This window comes from Egretta garzetta, unplaced genomic scaffold, assembly GCF_000687185.1.
Source record: "Egretta garzetta isolate BGI_Z169 unplaced genomic scaffold, ASM68718v1 scaffold148, whole genome shotgun sequence".
Classification (NCBI taxonomy): Eukaryota; Metazoa; Chordata; class Aves; order Pelecaniformes; family Ardeidae; genus Egretta; species Egretta garzetta.
Genome location: NW_009260669.1, coordinates 3,322,565 through 3,338,173, shown reverse-complemented (window position 1 = coordinate 3,338,173; position 15,609 = coordinate 3,322,565). Strand labels below are relative to the sequence as shown.

General features: G+C 38.9%; 1 protein-coding gene across 6 annotated transcripts in view; it reads left to right on the top strand.

Moving 5' to 3' along the window:
* The window catches only part of SEMA3D (semaphorin 3D), a 150,931-nt gene that overhangs the window by 83,119 nt on the left and 52,203 nt on the right, over positions 1–15,609 (top strand). For all 6 annotated transcript variants that reach the window (XM_035901097.1, XM_035901094.1, XM_035901095.1 and 3 more), the window contains 3 exons: positions 2,492–2,585; positions 5,878–6,006; positions 12,044–12,186. In XM_035901097.1, coding sequence (XP_035756990.1) covers positions 2,492–2,585; positions 5,878–6,006; positions 12,044–12,186 — 366 coding nt within the window. The remainder of the gene's footprint in view (positions 1–2,491; positions 2,586–5,877; positions 6,007–12,043; positions 12,187–15,609) is intronic.

The window sequence follows — 15,609 nt, the reverse complement described above, 5'->3', positions numbered from 1 at the left end:
CCTGCTGAATTAACAGCTTTGGATGGCACCAGGAATATTAGAATCATAGAATCATAGAATGTTTGGGGTTGGAAGGGACCCCTAGAGGTCCCTTTCCCTATTTTCCCTTTCCTTCTTGGACCCCAAACACCTTACAGCCACTGTCCTTGCATTGCCTCTCCAGATAAATGTGACGAGGCAGGAGGGTGCCGAGGACAGGCCCATTGACATGAGTTTGACAGACAGCTGAAAACATTTCCTGGTTGTAGAAACTGAAACCCGGAGTCCTATGTAGTAATTCAAAGTACTTCTATCGCAGCTTTGGTTTTTTAGTCTTTTTTTTTTTTTTCTTTTTCACCCCTTTTTTTTTTTTAATCTCTGGGCTATAAGAATGGATAATGGATGTTTGGTAATCAGCAACCTCTACAGGAAGCTGTGGGATGCTTGGGAGAGCCAGGGCCTGAGATAGCCTCACAGGGGCTATGAAACCAGGCAGTGCCCCACTGACCTTTGAGAACTGCTGGTGGATCTGCCCAGTGGTCTGCTGGCCAGTGACAGCACTGTGAAAACAGAGAGGAAAACAGTGTGGATCAGGTGACTCAAAACCACAGCACACACTGCTTTTGAAGCAGTACAAATCCCCTACGGGATCACACAATTAAAGGGGATTAAAGTCCTAGTCTTGCTATTGCTGAAGTCACTGCCAAAACTTCTCTTGGCTGGTGAAGAAGAGGCTTGGCCCGGTTGGTGCAGTTCACCACAGCTCTCCAAGGGCTGCTCTTTTCTTTGAAAGCTTTGTCTGAAGTGAAAGCAGGAGGTTAATTCTGTGTGAATGCCTGGTAGTGTCCATTAGCTTGTCTGGGTGAAGTCTGAAATACTTGATGTTGATCTATGAAGCCCTCAGTCCCCTGAGTACTGGTACTGCTGGGCTTGGAGGCAGCCCCTTTGCATGTGATAGTGCAAGAGTCCTCTGAGCAGCTCAGGACTGCACGTCTTAGAAGAAAGGAGAACCGGACAGTAACATAGTATTGTCAGGAAAAAAAAAAAAATAAAAAAGCTTAATTTTTAATTTAGTTTCATTCTTGGGGTGCTCTGAACCAGTTTAGCCTGAGAATTTAGGTTACCTGATATCCCATAGGTTTGGGAAGATAACACGGGTTGTTTGATGATTAAATTCTGTTTTGCATCAGCCATGATTGCTGGAGGAAATTGAATTTACATTTATAGATTGGAATTGATTTTTCTTTTCTCTTAAGGAGCTTAATTATTCAATATCCTGGGCTTTTGTCTTCTGAGCCTAGAGAGTTTAGGAGACACCTCAATGAAATAGAAAGGTTTGGTCATTTATAATCTGATGTACATTAAGGGTGAATTGAATTAATGTGTTGTGAAGTCTGATGGCCATCGTTGGGCATGCTTTATTGTCACTTGTACTCTTCAGTCCTCTTGCAAGGCAGAGGTATAGAAACAAATAATTAAAATTACTTCACCCTTTTTAAAGTAATTATTTAAATCATAGAGCTGCTTTGGTTATTTTTTAAACTAATTTCAAAAGTTATGTCTCTACAATAGACGTAGAACCCACAGTGTTTTGATTCCTGAACGCTAGTGGGATTTTAAATATCACTGTGGGTAGGAGAGGATGTTAGCAGTACTTCTGTAGCAATCTCCCTTCTCTAACGGCAACAGAATTCTGAAAATAAGTCTCTATCTCTGAAAAGACTTCTCTTTGCTCCTCTGAGCAATCATTTTACCTTCAGGTCTCACTACAAGTTTCAGGTTAAGTGTGCTTTTAGGAAACTAATGAAAGGAACAAGTAAACCCATCCATTTTGGCAATTCAAAGCTATAGTAAAAGTTCAAATGACTGCCTACAACAACTGAGTTATTGATTGCCCACTGAAAACATCAGAAATAGTTTTATAATAATTTCTTTTCTTTACTTTCCTCTATGCCCTTGTTCTGTGACCCAGGAATTAATCACAAAGTATTTGGGAACTGCAAGGAAGGATCTATTCTGATATCTCTTGTATCATTAGCCTTGTTAAAAATAACAAGAGAGAGCATATGCTGCTTTCATTTAAAAGGGGCTGAACTGTGTCTGCCACGAACATTATTCAGCAGTCCCTGGAGAAATTTAGGAGTCAGCCAGAATCCCTTCTGGGTCTCCTGTTGCAATACGCTCTATCAGCACTTTCCCAAATAGAAGGCAGTGCCTTTTAAGTACAATCCAGCTTTTAATTTGAGTAGAAATGAACAATGCATATTTATTTCTGAAAATAATTGGGTTTTTTTTTAAGATTTGTGTTTCACTATAGAGTGAACAGGATATGTTAAAACAATAAGTGAAAAAAGTCCAGATATAAAACAGAGACACAGACTGTAAACATCAGTGTTGACATGATAGCCACAGGATCTAATACACCTTCATTTTATATGTTAGCAAACCAGTTCATCTAAGTGAGTTTTACTCTGCAGCCACAGCAGGATAATGAGTATGTGTTTATTCTCAGGAAACAGCATTCCGGCTGGATACTCAAAACTTGGAGTCTGGCAGGTTGAAATGCCCTTTTGATCCTCAGCAGCCGTTTGCTTCAGTGATGGCAGGTAAGAAACCATCAGAGCCAGGTGTTCCTCTCAGACGTGCCATGGTTTCGCATGTGAGCCTGGGGTCAGAAGCTCAGCAGATACCGTGGTTGGAGCTCCTCTGGTGCTTGTCATGTTTCTGATGCTGGTTTGTGCACTTGGAGCTAAGGGAGCTTTCAGGCTGCAGAAACCAAAGAGCTGGAAATGCAGCAACACAAACAGAGACATCTGTGAAGCCTCTGCCAGTTGGGCAGGAGGGCAGTTTTGTCCTCACCCAGTCATTTCTCCTTTAAGAAGACAACAAAAAAAACACATGGACGGACAATGTTTCAAGTGCTTCTGGGCCTCTTTCTGCAATTATCAATATGTTCTGCCCTTTGAAGTCTGCTGACATCCACTATTTCCATAAATACATTTTTGAGGTTTCTATTTACTCGAGTAGCCACTTCTGAGGCTGGAAGCCTAGGAACAAGATAGTGCAATCTGCCTGCTGTGTGCATCGCAGCACTGTGTGGTCTGACATTTGGTGCCGAGGAATGTCAGCTTGACCTCCGGATTTCAAATGGCTATAAGAGCTACTTTTGTCATGGTTTGGTTCATAGCTTTGGACAATTTTCATTTAACTTGTCCGTCAAACATATGAATGCAAGATAAGAGTGAAGCACCATGACATTTTCATTTACAGGCAAAGAGCAGTGGTGACAATGCTTTGAAGTATCGGTCACTCTGTGTTATAAAAAGAATATGACTAATGTTCAGTCTTTATTCTCAGATAATAAGATAGATGATTTGTGATTCTGACCCAACAGTTGGGGGCAGGACTTCCTTTATTAGAAACAATAGATTAAAGCCAGCACTTATTCTTCTTGGGGACCCCTAGTACTGTTTAATGACCATGAAGTCTATTTTTAAAATGGGATTCGAGAAACTTGTAACTTTTTTTTTTGGTGGCTTTTTTTTTTTTCTAAATGCAATAACGCTCCATGATTTATTATTGCATTGGCTAATTTCAGTAGCACTCTAGTGCTTTGACTGCTCTATTAAATCTTTTGAAATGAAGAAGCTGCTGTCTTTTAGCTAACTAAAACATGAACTTCAGCACATAAGCATTTTCAGGCTAGATAAAATTAATAGTCAGGGTATTCTAGTACCCCTTCTCTTACTGTGCCTGGTGTCAAGTGCTTCACAATAAAGTACAAGGAGCATTGTAAAGAGTTACAGGCCTGATCAGAGAATGCATTCTTGGCCTATCTTTTGATGATTACTTTATTCCCAAAAGTACTAGGAGGGCAGTACAGCTCATGGGTAAGATACTGCACTGGGATGCAGGGGAGCTCAGTTCCCATCTCTGCCACTGGGAAGAGGAGTAACCTTGGGCATGTCACTTCTCGCTGCCTAGTTTTATTTATCTGCTAAATGGCTATAAAGGTTACTTGAACCATTCAGAAAGCACTTTTTAATCAGTTATACATATATGAGCTAAATAATATTTCGTTAAATTTTCACTCATATATGTAGGTTAATACAACTGAGTAATTGTCATTCTTTGTAGAAATGTGTAATCTCTCTTTGAGTCCTACACAACATGTTGCCCCAAGAAAATTCTACAGGTAAACTTGAAAAACTAGTCTCTTTGACTGAAAAATCATCTGCTCATCATCCACAAATTACCACTCCCCCAAACTGTTTTGGAAATAACTGGAACTTGGAATGAGAGATACCAAAAGCTGAGAGAAGTGCTGAAAATGCCTTGTCAGCAGAGCCTAAGCAAGGATGGAGAATTTCTGTTAGCCCTTCAGATTTATCAATCACTGAGTGCCTGTCAGTTAGCAAACACCAATTACCCTGCCCATTCCTCATTATGACAAATACCTTTCAGAATGCACTATTGTTTCTTTACAAAGGCGACACGCTGTCTGAAAGATGTGCTTTCCAATACTGTCATGGAAATAATACATAAGTAACAATAATAATGAGGAAAAAAGAAAGCGGATAGATCTTTTTTGGCCAAATAAAGTGTTTGTGTATCATTGGTTGTGGTTTTGTTTGTTGGTTTTTTTTCCCTTGATCTTATTTTTTTAAGTGTATTTACATCTTCTGCAAATGAAAACACAAAACATCTATGCTGAATGGTATTTATTCTGCATTCACTCTCAACAAAGGACTTCTCTCAAAAAGATCTTGTGAAATGTTTCCGCCCAGAGTACCAGAAAACCTGGAGAAGGAACTCCTGGAAGGGGGTTTTTATGTATCATATAGCTTTTTACATTATCTTTTATGAATATGAACCTTTTTGCGTATTGAAAACTCCAGGGATTTATTGTCACAAGTTGTTAAACAAAAAACAAACTCCTTCAACCAATAAAGCTATCTTGTTATTTTGCAGAAAAAAGAAAATTGTAAAATGCACTATGTGGTAAAAAAAATCCGCAGTGATACTGTTTCTTTGCTTCTTTGTAGAAAAGTACTGAGATCTGAAGGAAAACAGAAAATATTGCTCAGTTCTTAAGGTTGTGAAGTTTTGCATTGCCCACAAAGCTGGCAGAAGACTAAATAGCAACTGCAATTGCAGCAAGCACACTGTACTGTATTATAGATATAGCTTCCCGTGAGACAAATTCTGGCTGCCTTATTCAAGCAAGAAGTCTCATTTATTTTAGTGGTACGACTCACTATGTTAAAATGATCACAATTTGGGTCTGTAGCCATATTCCTACTATTAACACGTTATATAGTTGAGAAGAATTCCCATAGTGCCTAAATTCCTCTTCATGAATGAAGTGTTGGACGGAGATCCCTACCCGAGGAAAGGGCCAAGCTGTGAAGTTCCCGTAGTGAAGCATCCATCGTGTTTACTAGCTCAAGCCCAGGAGCAGCAAAGCCATCAGAGCTGTGGCAAGTCTGGGACAGAAGAGCTAGCTTGAATCAGTAGAAGGCTGTGCCCTCACCATGGCCCCCAGGTCCATGGTCAGTGCTCACAGGGCAGGATGCTCAGATCAAATATGCCTTTATACCCTTAAGACCCCAACACCCATTAAAGCCTGGGGATTTACTTTTCTGAGTGACTAAAAAATCTGAAAATCAGACTTGGACTCCTTTACTCCTCAGGCATATAATTACAAATATTACCCTCATTTAAATGTAACTTCACAGAACCCGAAATCCCATTGAAATATAAACCAATAATATTTTAAAACATTAAATTAGTTCATAGGCCTATTAAATGCAGGTGTGGTTCGCCCAACAAAGCACAAATAGTTTTAATTTTGTTTACCCCACAGCTGTAGAAAACTTATTTCTTTTTCATTTGCAGATGAGTATCTCTATGCTGGAACAGCTTCTGATTTCCTTGGCAAAGACACTGCTCTAACACGTTCTCTGGGCCCTTCTCACGACCACCATTACATCAGAACTGACATTTCTGAACATTACTGGCTTACTGGTAAGATCCCAAACATATGCTGTTGTCATTTGCATTACCCCTGCCTCTCCGAAGTTAATAGCCCCTTTCTTATATAAATATATGTCCAGTAACTATAAATATAGATATTGTATCATGGTATCTTTGGATTACGTAGGCTTTTTTAAAAAAAAGCTCAGTGGAACAAAAATGCACTTGAGAAAAGTCAGAGAGGTGAAAATGCTAATTAAGGAAAAAGTAAGGGTGTAAGACCTAATCATTTTTTCCGTCTTTGATCTATATATCTGTATAAAATCCTGTAATTGGAATAATATAATGACTTAAATGCTTCTATTTCCAGTCTTGCTGGAATAATTTTTTTTAAAAAACCTTTTTTCCGATCACTTGTTAAAAGCTGTTCCCTACAGCATGTTGAAATGACAGACTAGAAATTCCACATTTTTAGGTAGGAGGTCTTTTATTTTTTTCTTTTACTTTTTTGAGGGGGAAAAACACCCTTTGTTGCTGTGACGATCATTTTAAAACCACTAAGGGCATCCTAAAATAGCTTCCCAAGCAAAACACTGCTTTTTCTTGCCCGTTAAAAAACATTCTGAGCTAGTAAACCCTCTGCAAAACTGGATGCATTTACACCCAGCCAGTCTCAAACCACACACAGATTAACATGGAAAACTTCGCTCACAAGCTAACCCTGCTCCATTAAAGCATCCCCCTTTTAGCCATCAACTGTCTTTAAAGATGTGGCAATGCTGGCCCGGATTCAGGATGCCTGTGTAACTATTATGGGTGTATTGTAAAGCCAGGGCCTGCTGACCACAGGGCTAAGTTGTCTTCCCAGCAGACAACTTCTGAAAGGGATAGTTTTGCCTCTTAACTCTTTGAGACCTCAACAAGAGGAAGTGTTCTTTTTTCTATTATTTTTCTTTCCTATTCCTTCTTTCCTTTCTTTTAAGCTGTTGCCTTACATTTTTGCCTAGGTGTAACTCTGTAGCCTCAGGATTTCTGCTAGGAGGTGAGGAGGAAAGGAGAATCCAAAGTCATTTTACCTTTCTGAATAGGAGAAGTCCTTCGAAGAGCTAGAAAAATCTCACATCTGAGACTGCTGATCTATTCCACTTTCATATCCTGTGCTCAAAACTTTTCTTGTCCCACTTTTCCTATCTCGTGTCTCTCATTTCTACACATCCCTTGTGCATTGTAGACCAGAAATGGGCTATAAGGACCAGGATGGGTCCTTTCAGCAGGCAGTTCTCTGACTGTAACTAACCATGCAGCCAAACATTCCGTTTTATCACTGGCAGCCTGCTGATGCTCAGCATGGAAAGATGGTTGGGGTAGCCGCTTTCCTAAGGGATGCTGTAATATCCTAAAAAGAAAGATTTACTGCAGTTTGGTCCTGAGGAGCATCTGGTGTTATCATTAGTATAGATCCACCTTGATGAACATTACAGGGTACAGTTCCCAGCCCTAAAGAACTTACAGCTTAAATATCCAGTTCCAAAGCTTTCTTTATGCTATTAATATTTCTTCATGAGCGGTTTGAGGCAAGGGATCAGTACAAGAACACAGGATAAACTAAAGGTTTGAGAACTGTTTATGTGTTTTAGTTTGGAGGCTGGGTGGGGGGTGTCTGCCTTTCTTCTTTCCTTTAGATTGATTCATTTTTTGTTGTTTTCACATAAAGCATCTGTATTTGTGAATGTTTTCTAAGGAGAATAATATATTAATATATCTGGGTTTGAAAAACACCTTTAGTAGATTAGACTGTGATGTGAAAATTACCCCACGCTGTATAAACATTGAATTCTTCAGGTTTACCTTGTTTCCAGCCATATAAAAAACTACAGCCACACTGTAAGACTTCACATACACAATATTAATATTATTATACTAAGAGGCATATATATAAAGTAGGTGCTTTTAATATTTTGAAACGGTCCTTTTAAGGTTGGAGGAAATTTTGAATGCAACTCTAAATGATGGGATCATTTCTGCAAAAAGCCATAGAGTAGCCAATATTTTTCCAGTTTATCGTGTAACTTTACCGATTATATGCATTTTTTCTTTCAGCTGACACTGGTATAAAGAAAATATTTACTTGATTTCAGGTTTAAAACTCCCATCTCTTCCAAATCTGCTCTTTCCTAAATCTACTGCCCATTTAACCAAGTATGTGTTAGACCTCCAGGAAAAGTTGTACATATTTGAGTAATTGTACAATTAGAAATAAATTACTTCCAGGCGTGACTCATGTTTTACTTAGGATAAGTATAAAATGAATAACTTATTTTTTTCCAGAGGACTGAGGAAGTTTTGCTATAATGCACCTTAATATTTTTAGAGTTTAGTCTCATTCTGTTTCTGGAAACAGGATTATCCTTTCCTGAGGGAAGGGAGGGAAAGACAAAGCATAAGGGAAAAATGCGTAGGATACTTTCCAGTTCCTTGCAGGGCATCTCTATCTTGACTAATTAAGACATGTCTTAATCTCAGTGACTGAATAGCAGCTCCACAATGGAGAAAGGGAGGAAGGCAGCTAATCTTTCCCATGACTCACGCTCACACAGGCTCATACTCCTGCACACAGTGGCACTGAAGACAGAGGGGATGCTGCCTCTGCTCAGACTCCAGCCCTTCTCCTGCGGAGCTGAAGAATCGGGAGCTCCCACAGCCGCTGACCGGCGCTGCCTCACCCATGGCCAGGGCTGGGGGTGAGGCGTGTGGGGCTCGTGGCCTCACCCTAGATAGCAAAGCCACCCACTGGAACCAAGTCTGCCCCGCTCCCGCCCAGCAGGCAGAGGAGGGCGTCCTGTGGTCGGATACTGGAGCCCTGCATGCAGGCATGCCCTAAACAGCTGCACATTCCTCCCTCCTTTATTGGAAGCTAAAGCCATAGCTGGAATGAGTGCTTCCCTGAATTGTATTCATCTTTTTAAATTTTTTTTTTCATTGCAATTTAGTGGTCTTTTCCAGGGCAAAGACTTGCAGGCAATGACTTCTTTATATCCTGCGAACTTTGGATGGGATTCAGCTCACTTAGCTCTAAAAGGCAAAAATTAGCATCCTGTCTGAGCTCAATAGTTTTGGTTGTCTCTGTCTGTAATTTACAGAGAGAGGTGACACTTCCAGAGGGTGACTCACCCCACCTATTGTAGAAATCTCTCTTCAAAAAGGATTATTCATTGCCACTTTTCCTTGTGTCGCTCCCTGAGAGAGGGCCTGGATGAGTATAGGTTAGGAACTTGACTTCTAGACAGTGTAAGGTAAATGAGGTGAGCGCCATCCATTGTATTTTATAATGCCACGTATTTCTGGCAATGCAACTACAAAGAGCTGCTGCCTCCCACTATTTTGGGTTGCTTTTTCGTTTGATCATGTTCTGGGATTTGCTACTCATCTGCAGTCCTCTTTTTCTGAGCCTAATGAGCCTTACTTCTCTTTAGGCGTGCATGGTTGCATGGTCTAAAACTACTGCTGGTATTAGAAGGGTGCGATAGCTGCAGGTAACCAACAGCAAACGTGACCACCCCAGCAAACCCAGCAGTGAAGGACTCGGTGTAACAGCTCTTCCCACTAGACCATGAGAGAGCGTCTAAAAAACCATGAGCAACACCTGAATTTATTGTACCATCTATTGCCAGAGCTCGTGATGCCTTTAATCCCCTGTTTGGTTACATACAACCTAGCCATGAAATTAATATGTGGGAAAACTATTGAAGCAATTGGGGGGGACAACTCTGTATATGGGAAAACAAACAGTGGTTTAAATTCATCATCATATATTTTGTTTCCCATGCAAAGAATCCAAAAACCTAATTCACAGTTGGTTTAAACACACTTTTCTAGGTTGTATGGATGGTTTGCAAAAGATGAGACAAAGATCTCACTTGCAGAACATGATGTGCTTTTCAGATCATGATCTCTTTTATTAAATTGTTTTCAGTCTCTTTGTCTTCATATCTTTTACAGTGTATTTTTGTTTGGATTTAACTTTCAACTTCGGTGTTTTCAATTGTGATTTAAAATCGTTAAATATTTGTGTTCCTTTAATTTGTTAGAGATTCTTCTATATCTGTTCCAGGAATTGGTATTGAGACATTTGTTTTTGCATTTGGCTTGCCAAGCTAAGCAATGAAATTTAATTTTAAAAAACCATATATTCAGAGTTTTGTTCTGTGAATGTGGATTAAAAGAAAAAAACCTATGTGAAATTCAAAAGCATGCTATACAAGTATTTCACGGGTTTTCCTATTAAATGGCTATTTAGCTAACCACATATTTAAGAAACCATACTGGAATCATATTTATGTATTTATTCACGCTTAGAGATCTAATCTTCAAAGTAGCCTTGCAGGCCCTGAGGGGTAATTGAATATTTTCTTTAGGCTCATTTTGAAATCCTAACTTAAATTTATAGATCTTGATGCCTGCATCATTTCATTTTTTCTGCTGACACCATTCTCTAGTGTCAGAAAGGTTTAAAATGGAAGCAACACTGTAGCCATTTTGACCCATAAATTTACTCTTCTGTCACAAAGGTGCACATTCAGCAATTAAACACGTCCCATTTTGCCTCAAGCCTTCGACTGTGAACTGTTGAATCAAGGACCCTCTTTTTGTCTTGTGTGCACTTTAGAGTTCATGGTGAAAATTCCTCAAAGCTAATTTAAAGTAACAGTCATTATAAGAAGGACAAAGGCATAAAGATACGTTAAAAGCTGATAATAGTATTCCCCACATATCGCCAGTGTACTCTGTTTGCTTTACCATCTTACGCCATCCTCCTTATTGCTTTCTATTGCAACCTGCCTGCTTCTGGGGGACAAAGACTGTGTATTTTATTGCTGAAAGAATGTATTTTAAAGTCAAGGGTCTCTTTGCACCCTATTTGTGTAGCCACCTCTGTTTAAAGAAAAATGTCATTGATCCAAGTGCTCTCAGAAGAGCTCATCTATTGTAGCACATTGGGGAATGTCTTACAAATCACTTCCCCAAGTACCTGGTTCACTTGTACAAGACAGTGGTGTTGCCTGCTCTGCTGCAGTCAGGGAACCTTGGAATTAGTTGAATTTCTGATTTTAGTGCAAATTTTAAAGGGGAAAAAAAACCCAACAAAACAAAACAAACCAAAAAACCTCAACTGGTGAGCAGGTAGAGCAGGACTGGAGATCGCGGATGAGGGAGCTGAGGAAGACAGTGAAGGATATCTGTTAAGTTCTTGGCCCAATAAGCATGCCTATAAGATGCAGGCAGAGACACGCAAGCTTGCTTTGGAAGAGACCAGAAGCAATATACTGGCTCAGCATGTCAGGGCAAGGCATGCTGTGGCATTTTCTTGCAAAATGCAGATTTAAATAATCTAAACCATTACATTGATATAGCTAATCTGTTTTCATGCACAAAAAGGAACTGTGTCCTTAAGACTGACCAGTCAGTTGTGGAGTTCGGTGTGCTACCTTGTGAATCCCAGCATGGCACTGTGTTGGATTTGGTAGATATAGTCAGTAAGATTGTTATAGCACAGATATGTAGGAAACACTTAATTCAGGAAAGCTGTCATTTATATTGAATTTTTAATCTCATGAATCAATAAAGTTTTTTTCATTCCTTTTCAAGCTATCTCTAGTAAACAGTAGTGTATTTCTGTATTCGTAATTGCTGCAATGTGTAATTAAATTAATTTAAATTCTACCATGTGATTTCAGAAAATCTGCTTACCTTGGTATTGGTGGCAAGAGCAGCAAGGCAGATTTTTGTAGGAAATATTTTTTAATGAGAATTATCCTATTTTTAAGCAGAGGATCATAGTCAGTGCTGCGTATTTATGCAAGTGGTAGTAAGACGTGTACACAAAAACATAACGCTAAGAGTAAATACTTCAGAATCTATGGTGGGTTTTGCTTGGATTTAGTAAGAAACTTGCCACTACATGTCTATATAGTGATATTTTTATTTCACTGGAACATGCATCATAAATGCAGATATTAAAGTAGAAATTTAGTAGCAAGTATTAAGACTTTTCTTCAAATTTCTAAAATCTTTTTTTGGGAACTTCTAGGAGCAAAATTCATTGGAACTTTTCCCATCCCGGACACCTATAACCCAGATGATGACAAAATCTACTTCTTTTTCCGAGAAATATCACAAGATAGTAGCACGTCTGACAAGACAATCCTTTCCCGAGTTGGGAGAGTTTGTAAGGTGAGGACTCCATCTTTTTTATTTTATTTAAAGAAAACAAAAAAGAAAAAAAAGATTGGTTTGTTTCCATGAGAAATCTGTTTTCCCCTTCAGATCAGGAGGAAATAGTGTTGTTACCTAGTGAGCCATTGTAGTAATTTTTCTGGACATAGATTACTAATGTCATCTGAAATTTACTCATCTGAAAAATAGACTTGATATTGACTGTGTACATCTTTTTAAAAAGCTAATATGCTGATCAATTATAATCTTGTGTCTAAATGATAATGTATTGACCTTCAGATATGCAACAGTGACCTAAGTTTCATAAGCTTTCAGTGAGGATTGACTTGTCAAAGTGTACACAATAACAAGGTATTTGGGTTTTTGTGGAAAGCGCCCAATGAATGGAGGGATATACAAACCCATCCCTTCAGCCTAGCTCAGTACATCATTCCTGGGCATTACTGAGAGCTGGGGTCAGTCATTTGTTTCTGAACATTCCTGATAATCAGTTGGGGTGAGGGGTGGCTAAAAATGTATATAATTTCTGAGCTACACCCACATCTGCCTGGAGGTTTCCTCCCCTGGGAAGAAGTGCAGTCCTTGACCTGTTGACCATGAGGAACCAGGCCCCGGGTCTGCTCCAGTGCAAAAAGTTTCATTTGGTTGGTGCCTGACCTCATTTAAATGATTACTCCCTTCACTTTATCTTTCATTATACTTGGGTTTGTCCCTGTGGTATTCATAACGCAGACTCAGATTTTCATGAGCTGCACCCTTTTTAAAGAAGCATCTCTGTTAAGGGCAGATGCCTCCTCAAATGGTAATGAGAAGATAAACCAATTCCTGCGTATGAAAACAGCAGTCAGTGTAGAGTTTGCCGTTTATCAGCCCACTGATTTTGCTAAGGTCTTCTTCCCACTACAGTAGGAAGGTCTATTGACTTCTGTGTCAGACATACTCTCTATCAACTCCTTTGTCCCATAATACTGTAGGAACAGAAGCAGTCAGTGTAAGTGCTCCCATTCTGTCCTTAAGTCTTCAGTGAATCCCCATACCTAGGAATTACTGGTAAAAGTCAGGAAAATGGGACTTTAGAGTTGCCTTCATATTAATAAATATAAGCTTTGAGCAAATGTTTATTTCATGTGGTGAACTGGATATCAGCAACACCATCACAGCAATCACCCAAATCGGTGCATTTCTGTGATATTATTGAGGATCATTCATTTATTGTATTTTCTGAGCAATGTGACTCTGCTGGCAGTGAAAATTATCTTCTTAAGAAGCTTGAAAATTAGTAAACAAACAGAAGAGTTTGTGACTTGCAGCAAGATGTGTCTAGGAGAAGAGCACCCATTCAGCTATGGACACACACTGAAAAACAGAGTGGACATGTGTATGAATATGTAAATCTATAACTGCTCTGCAGTCCAGCAAACTCCTAACTCCAATGGAGATTTCAGTGATCACAGCCATTTCACACTTCTGTCCTTGACCTAAAATGTTAAGAAAACAAAAAACTCATTCACAAATCAGTTCTCTAGTAGGTTTTTAGCCAGACGAAAGAATGGATAATCTTTAGTTGGGTATTTCACAGGAGTGTGATTAATGGCAGAATGGAAATGCAAACATATATGATTTGCTGCTAGACATGGCATTTGCTGATTATGAGAAAGCACTTAATGCATTAGGAGAAATTGGTAGACAGCATTTTCAAGCCAAGGCACAGGAGAGATTATAATAAACTAAGATATATTAGCTAGAGATCTCCAGCATCCTTTACCTAGAGAAAAAAGGAGATAAGATATCATAATAAAAGCAAATGTATTGTAAGGAAATCTTAATGACCACGCGTAATCGTACCTCAAATGAGACTGAATTTGCAGAGTAATCATGTTAACGGGAAAAAATGTCTTGAATTTTATTTTTAAGAGTCAAAGCAAAACAATAAGTAAGGTGATTATTATTAATGTTAATTTTGCACTGTTGTCTTTATTTACTGAGCATTTCCTGATGGATGCAGAATTCTCTTGAAAATTCAGACTCCTGGGTTTTTGTACGTTTGCCTTGATTACCTGCAAATAGAAAAAAATTATAATGTGAGTTATTATAATGAAAATAGAATTATTATGTGTATTTAATGTAAATTAAAATATGCAAATAGACTCCTCTGTTTATGGACTAAGATCCTCTGGATCTGTGCTCTGATATGAAACATGTGCTATGCTTAATTGTCTCTAATATAGGATCAATATCTTTGGCTGCAACAGTTGATAACCTAACAATTTCTACTTGCATTGTCCCATTAATGTGACCTGTACTGCAATGAGGCTGAGCCTTTGCCGCAAGCAGAGAATAACAGTGGATGAAAAGAGCCCAGCAACTTTTGAAATAATTTGCTTGGTGCAAATGCAATTTTTTTCTACTAGAACTCAATTGCTCTCTACCTCACTGTGCCTCAGGGCTCCTGTGTGTTAACACCAGAGACACATGCTGAAATTAGAATAGGCTTTGTTTTTAATAAGGAGGCTGGTCAATGCAGCCTATTCTTTGGCTAATTTTCGATGGCTCAACAATATGGTCTCTCACTGATCGTCCCCCTTAGGGAAAGTCCTCTGTGGAAAGCATTCCCTTTTCCCAGCTACTTTTGGACCCAGAAGATTACAGCACTCTTGCTGGCAGCTCTCCTCTCAGAGTCAAACAGCTGTCACTTGTCCTGTTCATACGACCATACTTACCATCTCGAAGCATGCCTTGTAATAACGCAGCCACTGTAGCACTAAATAGCACTAATTTAGATTTACGTCATTTGCATTCTGTATATCACCAGGGGATATCAGTATGAATTGGGAGGAAGTGCTTTCAACAGTCACTTTTCAAAACCAGTTGTGTAATTTATCATGGCAAACGGCATTTCCTATTTTTGGTTTGAGGGAGGCAGAAAAAGTATCATTGGCCTATCTGTAATACCTGATACTACTTACTACTCACATAAAGTGTAATCTGTTGGCTTATTTGCTTTCTTTTCAAGTAAGATCATAAGTAAAAAAACAAACCCCATTTCAACAGTCACTTTTCAAAACCAGTTGTGTAATTTATCATGGCAAACGGCATTTCCTATTTTTGGTTTGAGGGAGGCAGAAAAAGTATCATTGGCCTATCTGTAATACCTGATACTACTTACTACTCACATAAAGTGTAATCTGTTGGCTTATTTGCTTTCTTTTCAAGTAAGATCATAAGTAAAAAAATAAACCCCCAAAACTATTAAATATTAGCCAGAAATGTTTATTTGTTTTTTTAAAACACATACACATACACATATGTATACTACATGACCATGCAAACCTTAACTTAAGAGCATGGACCCATGAATTTCTATTTCTAGAAACACAGGCTTAAGTATTTTTACATTGTCTTCAAGCCCACGCTGCTGAA